Below are 15,000 nucleotides of genomic sequence, written 5' to 3' on the forward strand. Positions count from 1 at the left end.
ACACTGATGTGACACTGATGTGACAAGGCTACCCGAGCAGAACATGAATGCATTCACGTTCTATTGAGGCGGAGGGCAGATGAATGAAGGGGGCGTCACTTTGTCAGCCACTTGTCTGCTAAACGTCACGTGACTAAGCTTGTTCCACGCGTGATGGGGGCGGTCAAGCGTGCGCGCGCACGCACGGCCAGGCCCACGTTGTAAGGCAAGGTAGTGCTTCAGACACAAAGATTTAATCAGTTACAGTCAATTGAATTATAAGCCCCAAGAGATGAATAAAAAAAATACCCAACAACCAAAAAGACAAATTGTCTTCTTATCTGCAAAGATGAATCGAGTTCCTCTGTCTCACTGAAGGAGATTGAAAAGCCAGTTCAGAAGCACACAGCTAAGAGGTGAGATGCTCTCCTGCAAACCTGATGAGGGCCTCCTCCTCCTCCTCCTCCTCCTCTCCCCTCCCAGAGAGAGGTCAAGAGGTCAAGGACTGTGCGCAGTATCAAATTACAAGTTCAAAAGATCTTTTCTATTGACCAGCACTTGTACGTACATATCATATATATGTCCATGTTCGAGAAAACACTCCAGCAACTCCTGGACACACACGCACGCACACGCACGCACACACACACTTAATAGCTAATCGGTGTCATCGTTTCTAAAAGTGAATCGATACAAATGCTTTGATCATTCAGTGACTAACACGGGCTATTTTTGAAATGGGCCCACACAGAATAATACCAATGTCCTTAGTAAGAAGCCAGGTCTAGTTGCAGTCTACCTTAACCACAATGATGATTCCCCTGCCCCCGCCCCCGCCCCCGCCCAACAAAATACAGTACATACACAGAGCCTTCTGGGTAACCTTGCTAACGAGCCAATTAGCATCAATCAAGCTACCAAAGCAGACGCAGTGCCATTACTGTTGCTGGTTAAAATGGTAAGGTTAAGTCCTCTGATAGAACTCCTTCCTCGGCCAATTATCATGCACGCGAGAGGAATGAGACCATGTTAAACAGCAGACTGTGCATAACAATTAGGGGCCAGGGCCCAGACTTAACCCCCCCCCCCCTCCATCACCACCCGGCAGGAAAAACAAGCGCCCTCCGCCTCTTTCCTGACGCTGCAGTTCCCACGCCACCTTTGTCGGTTCCATACATAAGGAGCTGTGTTATTGGCTGGCGGACACACGTTGACGTTGTGAGAGCTTTTCCTGTCCGGGCCTGGAGAGCAGGAAGAGGATTTCCTTACTTAAACAAGACAGGGAGGGGTCCCAGGGATGTGGGGGGAGGGTGTGTGTGTGTGTGGGGGGGGGGGTTAGGGGTGAGAGGAGGGGGAGGAAAGGCCTGGCTGGTCTGAAACAATAGTTCAGACACCTCCCAAGGTGCACGGCCAATCAGTACGGTCAAAACGTTTAGGGTCCCGCCTCTCATCTCAGGATCTGTGTTAAGGTCAAGATGTTCTGTTTCAGGTGAGCGTTTCAGCACAAAAGTTGGACGGTGATCCCAAAATGGAGTCTAATTCAACAACATGACCATTATTCTATTCACCTAGTACAGGGCAATACATCTACATATTAACATACACACAGCGACAGAACCTCAGCATGTTAATGTTTGATTTACATCTCACTATCACACCTTTTGGATAGCACTCTTTAAAATGCAATTACTATTATATACTATTAAAAAAACAACTTTGTTTTATATAGTTCATGGCTGGTGTTGTGATTATCATATCTGCCGACATTTTAAGATGCAGTCTGTCAGTCTGACAGACTAACTACGGGGTGACTGACTGACTGGGGTGGACATGGCTAAGTGGTTGATAAGAAGCCAGAAGGTTCCGGATAAAGTTAAGGCATAACTATGGAAGGTCACGAGACGGAAGTCTTCAACGGTAGAAGGTCAACTGCCATTACAGGGGGGGGTAGAGATAGTTGGTCATTGCCTCATACAACCTCCTATAACTGGCTTTCTAACTGGTCATCAACTTGACATCCATTCAAAACTGTCCGGAAGACTATTTTCATGTAAGCACTGCCAAAAACAGCAGGCTACATTTCAAACAGTTGTAAGCACTTGTAAGCAAGGAAATGTCTACTGCAAGGTAAGGGAAACATAATACAATATTAGGCTGAGCAATAAATACTCATGTTGGCGGCATTAATTATAACTGTCCCTAAATACTTAATGTGGGCAATTCTTCACATTCAAATTACAACCCTGTGCAGAAAAGACCCCCCCCCCCCTGGGCCATCTGTCATAACTTTGCTTACACAGACAACAAAAATGAAAGGGTGATGAAAAGAAAGAACAGAACCTCTGGAATATGTAGGGGTGGGATGTATGCCCACCTCCCTTGTTCTCTGTAAAGCGCATTGTGTTGCCTCTGGGTATGAAATGCGCTATACAAATAAAGCTTTGATTGATTGATTGATTGATTGATTGATTGACATCAGTCCGCCCCTCTCCATGAGCAGGTCCTTGGCCGTATCTTGCCCTGATATGGTGTAAATCCTTTAAACCCGTGGGTTTTTCTATCTGTGCTCAGCTGAGCCGAAGCACAACCAGCCTTCAAACAGAGGACAGCTCTAAAAATAGGACCCTGGTTTCAACGGGAGGACTTGACAGGTTTGTCTCTCCTCCCGCCTCTCTGGTCTGAATGTTTACCTAGAGTTCTGTTTTTGTCTCTCTCTCTCTCCCATCTAATCCATTCTCATCCGGCGCCAGTGATAACCTACAGCCAAGAGTATTGAAATATTGGATCTGGTTCTTGGGATGATTTGTGGATAAACAATTTGGAGATCTGTACCCAAGTCTGTTGTCAGCGCTGAAAATGTGGCTATTTTTGTATAAGCATATCTAATCCCAGGTGTTTCTACCATTGTACGGAGGGACAGGAAACATTATTAGGAGCGAGGACAGATTTGTGGAGTGACGGGCAAATGGTGGAATCTTCTAGCAACAGCTGAGTTTGAGATTGGTTGTCCTCCAACAGCATAACTGTCCTATCTTGGTTTTAGTCCTCAAACTATTCTAAAATATATATATATTTATAGAGAAAATGTTGGGGTTTTATTTTGCAGGACACACAATTCAATTCAATTCAATAATTTTAATAATTTATTTATGAGACATGACAGGAAGTGGGCTAACCTTAGCGTGTGCCAATGTTGTGTTATGTGTCACAGACTTTTTCTATTTTTGTGGAATAAATTTGAGTGCTGTGGAATAAATTTGGGTCGCGACCTCATGATGAGGAAAAATTTGGGTCCTGAGGCTCCACGGGTTGAGAACCGCTGATCTACAGTATATGACAATCAACGTTAACAGTCCGTCTTACCCCAGGCTATTTCAAATGTCCATATTCCTCTACTGCACCCTGTATCTGTTCATCTGAACACATTTACTTTGATATGTTCAATTATGTTTAGATGTTAATATATGCAATATGCAAATGGTAATGTTTGTTAGGGCTGCATTTGCATACACAGCTGGTTCCAAATCAGCTTCGGTTTGAATGTGATACATTTCCCCACCATCAAGAAAAAAAAATAAAAAATATAGTTTCTAATAAGATGTTTTACTTTCAAGACAAGAAAGCAAGAGGTACACATAGAAACAGCATTAGCACACAGCTAGGAAGCACGGGCTAACACACGCGCACACGTACGCGTAGACGCAAGCACACATAAGCAGTAACACAGATTACATTGTGAACAGATACAGTACCTGAGCTTTAACGCATTCCTGGAAGCCAGGATGAAATGAAAGCCATGAAAAGAAGCAGAGAGGAGATGAGTGTTATCAAACGAGCCACACGCCAGTCAAAGATGAAGCAAATTAGATCTTCCTGCTTCAGCGGGGCCTCCTGTTAAAAGTGTTAGTCTGTGCCAGATAGGCAGCGGAAGGAGAGAAACACACAAACATGTATATTATTCATCACGCGAGCGCCCGCACTGTGACAGCTGAAGACCAAAGACTTGATTTTCAGAGCTGAACCTCTTTAACCCACCAACCCCCCTCAAGACAGACTGGGGCGCCAGGTAGGAAATTAAAATCCTCTTTCTAATTGCGTCTGTGAGGGAACATTCAAATAACCAGCAGATACCGAGAGACTAGACAGGAGGGGAGCCTCATTACAAACAATGACTTCTCTCTCCTCGAGGGAATTACATTTTGTATTGAAACAACACCATGGATAGTGTGTGTGTGTGTGTGTGTGTGTGTGTGTGTATTAATAGTTGAAGAGAAGGGAGATTGGAGGGATATGAACTCTTGGGGCATTGATTCGGTGGGGCCGGTCATTCCGTACAATCATGGAACCGCTGCTCAGGGCCTCGTCTGCCCGCGTGGCCATCGGGCAAACCCCGAAATGAGGGATGAGAGAGAGAGAGAGAGAGAGAGAGAGAGAGAGAGAGAGAGAGAGAGAGAGGGTTAGAAGTGGAGAGGGATGGAAAAGAGAGAGAGAGACACAGCAGCCCTGACCAATACCTGATCCTGAAATAAGCACTCATGAAACAAGCCGTCGGGGTGTTTGACAATCGAGCACATTAAAAGGACCCGGACTCTTACGCCAGGAGGGGGAGGGAGAGAGGAGGGAGGGGGGGGCGAATAGAGACTTCATAACTGGCGCCCATTCTGAGGGCCGAACAGGGAGCTCAGTGTGGACACACTCGTCTGAGCGCGTGCGAGCGGCGTGCGATGCATTTTAAGGCGACAGATAGTATCGGCCGGCTTAAGAGCTCACAGTTAAAACTCACCAACAACGGCTGAGCTGTTGTCCTTCTAAAGACCCCTTTCCCTCACCCATATTAAAGGACCCTGATAGAAGTTTGAATTGGCATCATTAATCCCTCTATACCCCAATATATTGTGTACCGTTGAAAAACACTTTGTTGTGTTTGTTGTTATTGAATGTTTGTCTCACTGTTCATTACGTATTATGTTGTGTTTTGTGTATTGTCTTCTTAAAATAATAAAAACTATAAAAAATTTAAAAAAAGACCCCTTTTCCTCTTGAAAGATCTTTCACTTTGCTATTCCCACTGGTGAGAGACTGTAATTCGCTACCACTGCTGAGATTAAATGTAAATGCAGTGTCTGTCGCTATACAGTATAGAGTATATATACAGTATATAATACAGTATATACCCCCCCTGGAGAGTGTGCTATTCAAGAGAGGCCTGGGCGATCCTGGTGGAATCACGTCCCAAGGAGAGCTCTGGTTGTGGGTTAGCATGCTGAGCAGATCACCCTGAGACAGGTACTGCATCTAAAGCTGTAGGGGAAGAGCGCGGCACAAGGCGTGGTCACATGACCACATCTCATCTCATCATCCTCGCCGCTGAACAAAAGGCTTGGTCCCTATCTCAGTAGCATCCATGTCCTTCAGCCATGCGAGAGAAACCGTGGGAATTGCATGACAGGTGAAGGCATTACTAATCAAATGTCCATTGGCTGTTGTTGATTAGCCATTGCATTTTAAATTCGAATGCATTCTCTCTTAAGAGGACACGGATATATGGACAAGTGATCTGGATTGATCTTAGGCGTGCTCGGAATTCTAAACCCGATTGAAAGACAACCAATGGAACGCCCTAGAGATAAACTGTTCCCACAAGAGCCGGCGCTCCCAGCACACATCTCTACCCAACAACTTCCAGGGTCTTAAAATCGGAGTGACGAAGCTGAACCAAAGCCTTGTTCTTATTACACATCTCTATCCCTTCCTGCTCCAACTTTCTCTTCTGTGCAAATGACGCCTTGGGGGCGCGGCCGCTGGTGCCTGGCGGGGAAGGAGATTAGCTTACTATAGCACATAGTCATCTTAGCATCGGCCCCCGAACCAGCTTCCACACAGGCCACTCCTGTGAGGCTGCCTACTGACGGACCTTCCGAGCGCACTCGAGCAGAGGTCCCCCGTTTGGGGACCCGTTGCCATGGCACACCAGGATTTTCATTCGTCTTCCCACAGGGAGAGTGTGGAGAGGGAGCCGACTTCGGCGATGTCGGGCCATGAGAAAGTTCAGTATAATATCCCTTCAAGTCATGTCTAAAATTAGGGGGGGGAGGGGTAGCTGGTCCGATGGCCTGTTTCCGTTTTGAACAGGGAATGCTGGGATTCCAGCAGCATTCCCAGGCATTCCCTGCGTCCACCGTGACGGCATTCCTTGGGATTGTGGAGAATGAGATGAATGGCAGGAAACTGGGCGGAAAGTGCCAGCAGTGCAGAGCAAGAACACAGCATGGTTCACATCATTACTGCCAAAACGCTTGGCTAATTGGCCATGGATTTAAGGCAAGTTAGGACCCTTCGGGCACTGTTATGACCACCTAACGCCTGGCCTGTTTGGAAACAAGTGTGTTCACATCATCGGCGTACTGTACACACTCAGTGCACCTCCATGATTCATTTGAGGACCTTTTGGACGCGAAACCTTTGGCTGCCTAAACATACTCCATTGGGCAACTGAGAGAGAGAGAGAGAGAGAGAGAGAGAGAGAGAGAGAGAGAGAGAGAGAGAGAGACATACACACGCTTCCTTTTCAGTATTTAAGGGTGTTTCATAAAGATAGTCGCAGCTTTGGGACTCATGAAAAGAGGCCCTGTTCTGCCTCCCACACTGCTCTCTTCTTCTTCTCCTCTCTCTCTCTCTCTCTCTCTCTCCCTCTCTCTCTCTCTCCCCTCTCTCCCCCTCTCTCTCTCTCTTCTCTGGAGAAACCAAGCATTTCAATAATTACCATCCACATCAACCCCTGGGTGCTTCAACAAGCTCCCTGCTTCAAATACATCAACATAGCGAAGGGTAATTTACAATGCAGAAACAAGCGCTACGACAGAAGATGGTGTCGAACAGTGAAGAGCAAACACTTCATTTGAAGCACAAATTGAGGAGGACATACGGTGTTAGGGAGAGGTAGCAGGACATACGGTGTTAGGGAGAGGAGCAGGGCAGTACAGAGAGAGCGTAGACCGGTAGACCGGCTATGTTGTGAAGGAAAGCTGGGAGAGTCTAGAGAAGACCGTTGTGGAAATAGAAGTGGTGGGGCTAGATGTAACGTACCACCAGTGATGTAAAACAAAGCTCCCCTGGAGGGAATATGGTTTTAGATGAAGGGTACATAGTGTGGTGTACTGCAGGTGAGGGTAGAGAAGGGTTACGTGAGCATACTGCAGTTCAAAGGTCAACACTTTGAGTTGAGTTAGGTAGTTAGGTTGAGGTAGGGGAAGTTGTTGATTTAGTGCCTCAGAAGCGCAGAGCACGCTGAGCGCAACACGGAACGGAAGTACAGCATGTTTTTTTTTTCTCCCGGCACGTGGCGAGGGAGAGGGCGACGCCGTCGTGGGTCGCCTCGGGACACGCGGGCCCCGGCGCTGAGGTGAGGGGCCGGAGATCTCGCCGCGTAAGGCGAGGGCCGGGGTTATGACATAAACATGCTGACAGGGGCGCCGTCCTGGCGTCCGGAGGCGGTGTACTACTAACTATTAACTGTGCGAGTAAACAGAGCCGGTAGCTTACCGTGTGGTAGCCCCTGGCGATGGGCGGCTTGCCGGTGGGGTACGGGTCCACGGTGTCTATGATCGTCTGGCGCTCGCCCTTCTGGTTGATCTTGCGGAACCGCCGGCGAGACTGTCGATGCGATGCTTGCCGCTGAAAGTACTCCTCATTTTCGTCCATATAGTCCACCTGGGCGGAGAAAAGGAGGGAGGGAGAAAAGAGTGACTGTCTCTTCTTCTTCTTCTCATCTCTACCCCTCCTCCTCCTCCTCGTCTTCCCGCCCCTCTCGCTGGGTGTAAAAATAGCAGCGCGTGTGCGGGCTGCACCTCAAACGCCTACGTCAGTGGAGGCGCACAACTCCAGGAGAGAGGGAGTGGGAGAGAGGAGAGAGGGAGGGAGGGACGCAAGCGAGCGGAGGATGGGTGAGAGGGAGAGAGAGAGGCAGACAGACAGACAGACAGGCAGGCAGACAGACAGACAGACAGACAGACAGACAGACAGACAGACAGACAGACAGACAGACAGACAGACAGACAGACAGACAGACATGGGTAGAGCGGATGAGTGACAGAGGCAGACAGAGAGAAAGGGAGAGAAAAAGACAGACAGAGATCGTTAGAGAGGGTGCGACAGAGAGGGAGAGAGACCGAGAGAGAGACAGAGAGGGAGAGAGACAGAGAGAGAGACAGAGAGGGAGAGAGACCGAGAGAGAGACAGAGAGGGAGAGAGACCGAGAGAGACAGACACAGACAGAGAGATATGGGTGTAGGTGTGTGAGTATGGGGGGGGTGCAAGGTGTGTAGAAGAGGGGGGCTGCAGGGTGAGACAGACACCAGCCCCCTGGCCCTGGTGTGATTAAGATAGATGCTGCCCCCCCCCTGACACAACCCACCCCCCCCGCCTGGGCATCTGTTCTCTGTGTGTCCGCTCACCCAGCCCCAGCACACACACACGCCTCCATCAGACCTCCGTCCACTGGCTTGATTAACTGTGCACAAACTATGACGTACGGTATTCAGAGAACGAGGTGCTTAATGAACGCGTCCCGAGTTCCAGATCACAGATCTGCCGCGCCGCTTGAGGAATGAAGACGGCGCCGCGCGTCGCCGTTAGCAGCGAGCGCCATCCATCGCCGGGAGCATTTCAGCGAGTTAAAAACCACACGCTGAAGCCTGCTGTCACGTGCAGCGGTAGAATGACAGATCGCAGGCGTTTTTTTACGTGCACACGCACGCACGCGCACCCCCTGCCTGGCGCGCCCCTCTATGCTGCAGCTTCACATTTCACAGCTCCCAGCATCCTCTGGGATCACTCATGACATCTCCCCCCTCCCTCCGACGTACCCTCTGCTGCTATGGCAACGGCAGGGGAGCCGTGGCAGTGTGTGTGTGTGTGTGTGTGAGTGTGGGTGTGTGTGTGTGTGTGTGTGTGTGTGTGTGTGTGTGTGAGTGTGTGTGTAAGTATGTGTGTGTAGATGTGTTTGCTTGTATGTATGGGTGGGTGGGTGTGTGTGTGTGGGTATGTGTGTGTAGATGTGTTTGCTTGTGTGTATGGGTGTGTGTGTGTGTGTGTCAGTGTGTGGGTATGTGTGTGTAGATGTGTTTGCTTGTGTGTAGGGGTGTGTGTGTTTGTGTGTGTGTGTGTGTGCGGGTATGTGTGTGTAGATGTGTTTGCTTGTGTGTAGGGGTGTGTGTGTGTGTGTGTGTGTGTGGGTATGTGTGTGTAGATGTGTTTGCTTGTGTGTAGGGGTGTGTGTGTGTGTGTTGTGTGTGAGTGTGTGTAGCTAGGGGGCTGTTGTGAGCGGGTGTATTCGTATGTCATAGCACCCCAAAGCCCTTCTCCCAGTAATTACAGGCTGGTTTGTGGCCCATAATAGCAGAGAGAGAGAAGCAGGAAGTGGTAATGAAGCCGGAGAGAGAGGAGGAGATTGGGCTGCTTTTGGGGCGCGAGCCAATTTAACACATTTAACAAAAGGTCCCATCTTTGATACACATTCACACTGTACACTGCAACTATACAGTATGGAGTAGATATACGTGTGGTTATTTCACACTGACACATGCAAGTGCGATGTCTCCTTTTAAACAGGGCGAATTGGAGGATTTTTTGTACGACTGTAAGAGCGCACACAATTACGCACCTGTGCGTGAGTGTGTGCGTGAGTGTTTTCACACGCTAGGGAGGTGAAAATTACACCGAATTCATACCTCAGAAGTTCTCGCACGCCTCCGAGGCCGTCTGTTCAACAGTAGATTGCGTTGTGCTCCTGCTATATGTACTGCATGTGCTGGAGCAGTAAAACTAGACTGAGTGGTTTTCAGATTCTTGCTCTTTTTTTATTTGCCGTAGAACTAGGTCAGAATCAGTCGAGCAGTTCTTTTTACTGCATCAACCACCGGAGAATGAGTAACTGAGATTAGTACGCAGTTATCAAAAACACAGCTACATTACATGTATTATCTTTGCTATATGTATATTCCATAAACTATGTCCTACATAAACTACCAGTATATTGGGGCGCCCCGGTAGCTCACTGGGTAAGGCGCGCCCCATATGAAGGCTAGTCCTTCGCGCGGCGGACCCGGGTTCGATTCCCGGCTCGGGTCCTGTGCCGCATGTCCTCCCCTCTCTCTCTCTCCCACGTTTCCTGTCTCTCTCGAACTGTCCTGTCCCATTAAAGTTGAAAAGCCCTAAAAATATCTTTAAAAAAAACAAAAAAACTACCAGTATATGAGTGATAAACTGAAAAAGCGTTGCCAGTGCAGCGACGCATAAGACAGTCCTCATGAGGAGATACTCCGAGGTTCAAATCTGGTCGCCATACACACCACCTTTTCCAACGTTTTAAGTTGCGAACGCGGGCTGCCGTTGCCTGTGACGACGCTCTGGTGAAGCGTGCAGCGCCAGGACTCACCACAATCATCTCGGAAGGTTCCAGAACGATGCACTCGCAGCCGCGTCTCAGACTCCCGGCCGACCTCTTGCCAAAACTGAAGAGAGAGGAGAACAGAGAGAGAGAGAGAGAGAGAGAGAGAACAGAGCAGAGTTTAGGAGATAAATCAAAGAAAAATAGATTTTAGGAGCAGGTAGGCCTTCGCTTCGCTTGGCACTCATGCTACAATTCCTGTTCGGCCAAACATTCGCCTCAACAGTTCACTCTCTTCAGCCGAATAAATCCCCCCCCCCCCGCAGATTAAGAATACGCCACGACTGGAAAACTCCACTTGATGACATCACGGAGCGTACAGTATAGTCTAGTCTGTATGGTTTCCAAAGGGGGGGGATGGGGGGATGGGGAGGGGGGTGGAACATGAGTAAAACGGCGCAGAAACCCAAATGACTGAAAATGGGTCGGCAGCCATGGAAATTAGGAGTAGGAGTGAATCCAAGCTCGGGGCCGGGCGAAAGACTGCAGGCTTTGTAAGCGTTCCAACCTCAGCTTGAAGGCACAAGAGTTTCCTTGTATCTTATTTATGCAATCATCAGGACCCCAAAAAAAACAAGAATACAACTTTTTTTTAACTTGATTATTTTTACTTTGACAAACGTATGACTTTGGTCCTCAGTCAATAAGTTGTTGTAGTTTAGACAATCAGTACCTTCATCATTTGGATTTGGAATTTCTCTATTTTGTAAACCAACAGACCACCCCCCCTTTCCTATTTAAAAAAAGATGATTATGTTAAGAAGCAACACATTTTTGGCATAGGAATGTCTCATCTTTTTCAAAAACACATACCATGGCCAAACAAGGTTAGACAAGTTCTGCTCTCTCTTTCTCACAGTCATACAGGGAGAAGTTGTACTGCCATTTCTTTTTGTAGTTCATTCACAGCACTTCACCACGTCAGTTCTCCAGGCCCGCTGGGTCAGGCCCAGGCCACCTCAGTGACCCCAGCGTAGGGGCACAGAGTCTCAGTGCTTTAAGAGAGAGAGAGCAGTGACTAGCGCCATGGTCGAGGCAGCCACGTTCATCCATCACCGCCGCCCGCTGCGGGGTCAGGTCTGACAGGTGGGGGACCTAGAGCGTTGCATTTCTTAAATGTTTTAGCGCTCTGGGCTCGTGGCGGCGCGTGTTGGAGCGGCCTTCGTCCGAGTTCAGCCTCCTGAGGGGAAAAAAACCTCCCTCCCTCCTCTTTCTCTGTCTCTCTCCCTGTCTCTCTTTCTTTCTGTGCTTCTCTTTCTTGCTTCCTCATACTCTTTCACTCTCTCTCTCTCTCTCTCAGGCGTTTCACTTCTCGAAGCCCCTCATTCTCCATCAGTCAGTTCTGCGGTTGCCACGCTGCAGCGCGGGCCAGTTTGTCAACGCCGCGGCATTACAAACGATCCCTCTGAACATCACGCGTGTCCTCAATCATACCATCCAGGGTTTTAAACTCTGAAACGTGACAAAAAACATATGCTGCTAAAGGGAGGATTGATTGTGCGGCGCCTGCAGGATACCGAGCGAGTTAAGCCGCGGGTTAATGCTGATCATTGCTGTTTGACTTCACGAATCACGGGATTGACTGAGCCGTGGCATAAAGCACTTTAGCTCTCGCTGTGTCCGCGGCACATAGGCCTGGCACGCATGACACATCGCACTACACATTAGGCTACGAAACGGAGCTGCTAAATGACATGCTCAATCATACTCCTCCATTAAATTCTAGCCATATGTAATCCAATCCGCCATATTGGCAGGATGCATTTCTGCAAATGCCACTGCCAGGGCCATGGGGGATATTGAAGAATGGATTATGTATGCAACAAATAGGGGGGGGGGGGGGTCTCCCCATACACAAGAGTGTCTTGTTAAGAGACTCACAAACCCGCATTCCCCTTTACTCCTCAGGCTTTGGCCCACGAAGACGTAACAATGCCATGTTTGTGTCTGGGGAATGTCAATGAGCAGACATAAACAATAACGGAAATGACTTGAATAAGTTTGGTTTGATGCTTTCAGCGTTCACATCCTTGTGAGATGCGTAGGAGACGCCACCCTAATGAGTGACCCCCCCCCCCCGCGGGAGGCAAAGTCTAGCCATTTCAGCCCAGCTGGTTGAAGTGCGGGGTCGCCGCGAGCGAGCGTTCAGTTACTGAGTTCAGTCGCACGCTGTACACTGAACGTCGGCAAAGTGTATTGACTGACAGGGCCGCGCTGGAAGAGAGTGCCTGGCATATCTGTTACCCAGCGCATGACAGAGTGTCCTTGTTCTGCCGTTACCCCCGCCTGCCCCACGCCCGGGTTAGCGTTAGCCTAGCGTAGGGGTGAAACAGGAATCGTCGCCGCCTGTTGACGGACATCGTCGTCTTCTCCCCGGTGGCCTCCGCTCTGACACATTCCCGGGTTCCACAACAGCTCTGGGCGTCAGGAATGCCATTCCGCACGCATGGGTCGGCTCTCTGGTCTGCTAGCTCAGAACCAAACCCCCCCTGAACCAGACAGGTCCAAATCCCCCCCTGGGGTCTGTGAACCACAGAAGGGGCTCTCCGCTCCATGGATAAGCCCTTTAACTGGCAAGAGAGGGATTTTATTTTCTTAACCTGCCACCCAAGCCCCTAGAAAAGATTAAACCTCTGGTTATGCAAGACCTCAGGCAGCAGGGAAGACACCTCAGAGGATGGGGGTTAGGGTGGGGGTGCACCTTACAACAAGGGGCAATTGACCGCGCCTGCTAAGCCAATGAAAACAGGACAGGGGCTGGAACGGTTGACTGACCGTGCTGAGTAAAAGGCTAAGCAGACACGGTTGGATGATTCGAGGGGTGTCAGGAGGTGCTGAGTATCTAACGACTTTTCGCCTGCCCCAACACAAACGAAAATACCGATCAGGCACACTGTAGTAGTGCTGGACTTTTAATAGAAGCTGAGACCAGGGTAAAGGATTCAGGGGCTGCCTCGTGACTTTTACTTCCCAAAATATGACTAGTGGAAGGACAAGGAAATAAGGGTCTCTTTTGGCGGTGTCTTTTAACGAGATCAGCAGTGACGCCTAGAACCCAGCATCGGCTCCAAACTCATCTCCACACACGTTCAGAAGCACAAGGGTAGCGTCTGATCTTCAGTCATGTTTCCAAGTTCTCAAAACTACCAAACCGATTGACAGCCGCAACCAACCAATCACTCCCCTCAGACCGGCAGCGCAGTGCGCATGCTAACAATACAGAAATAACATCAAAGACATACTTCACATTTCTCTCATCTTTTCTGCACTTGAGCGTTTTATAGCAACCAGCTCCCTTACTGGAAACAAGTCAAGGTTTTTAGTTGCTGTTCGCATTTAGTTCAAGGAGAACATGTTCTCTAACACCTCATGCCAGCAGATTGAGTAAAGAGCTCCAGACTTACCCTAGTGCTCCAAACTTGTCAGAGTGAGAGACTGACACTTTTTTATAGTATCCTGATTCTGAAATATCCCCTCTTAGTCGGAAGGTAATCCTAGAAGCATACATCCAGTCTTGGATTTTTGGGAAGTTTTGTTCAATCGCAGCATGTCGCTCCGCCTGCTCCCTCGTGCTAGTGTTTGAGTGAGAGTGTGTGTGTGTGTGTGTGTTTGCGCGCGCTAGAGAGAGAGCGAGAGAGAGAGGGTGTGTGTACAAGCTTGTCTCTGACTCTCTCATTCTACACTGCACAGACTTCAGCCAACATTCCAGTGTCCGGCTCACTTCCTGTAACGCTGGGAGAGGTGGACAGCCCTAGTCTCCCCCCCCCCTCTCTCTCTCACCCCGGAAGACCCTCTACACACGGACCCTATGACGCAACAGGCTCCTATTTAGAGGTGGGGTCTCTCTTAAACAGCTGGGTGATTGTCTTGTGCCTTCTTGGCGTGGTGCGTCCAAACCTCCCGGAGGAGCAAGCTGATCCCATGTGATGTTTTCAGCCTGACCACCATTACTCAAGTACTCAAGACGAATTTCGACTCGGTTTCTGACGATGATGTCAGTTAAACTGTCCGAGAATAATCCGTGTCAGGGTCCACATTCGCAACACCATCAGTCCGGTGAGTTCTGACATACCTATTTTTTCAGACAAGGACTGCAGCTCTTTTCTTTCATTTTTTTGTGGACAAAGTGGCTGATGGTCTAGCATCACCCTCCCCCCACCCCCCCCCCCCCCCCACCCCCTCAACTGCCCAACCAGACACTCTATTTTGAGCTGTTTTTCTCCCATCTCCCTGCATGACCTAACTCAGCTAGTTAGTTCGATGAAAACATCCTCCTCTCCCTGCTGAAAGACCCGTTGAGATCTGTAGGCCCATGTCTTGTCACTATAACAGCTCACTCGTATCTAGCTGTGTCCCCTATAATTTAAAACAAGCAGTTGTTCAGCCCTTCCTAAAGAAGCACAACCTAGAACCATCACTAGAACCTAGAACCATCACTACCTAAAAACTATAGGCCCATATCCAAGTTACATTTCATGTGAAAAGTCCTAGAAAACTGTTTTGAATGCACATTCCATTTCTGATAAATCCCAGTCTGGTTTCTGTCAGAAGCCTTCGACAGAAACAGCTCTCCT

The 15,000-nt window shown here is 48.9% G+C and overlaps 1 protein-coding gene across 4 annotated transcripts in view; it reads right to left on the reverse strand.

The window, feature by feature from the left end:
* rapgef2b (Rap guanine nucleotide exchange factor 2b) overlaps positions 1-15,000 on the reverse strand; it is a gene marked incomplete at its 3' end in the record, with an annotated part of 84,330 nt that overhangs the window by 34,016 nt on the left and 35,314 nt on the right. For all 4 annotated transcript variants that reach the window (XM_084459507.1, XM_084459508.1, XM_084459506.1 and 1 more), the window contains exons 5-6: positions 10,415-10,490; positions 7,522-7,689 (exon numbers count right to left, since the gene is read on the reverse strand). In XM_084459507.1, coding sequence (XP_084315633.1) covers positions 7,522-7,689; positions 10,415-10,490 — 244 coding nt within the window. The remainder of the gene's footprint in view (positions 1-7,521; positions 7,690-10,414; positions 10,491-15,000) is intronic.

This window comes from Borostomias antarcticus (genome assembly GCF_949987555.1).
Source record: "Borostomias antarcticus genome assembly, chromosome: 28".
NCBI lineage: Eukaryota > Metazoa > Chordata > Actinopteri > Stomiiformes > Stomiidae > Borostomias > Borostomias antarcticus.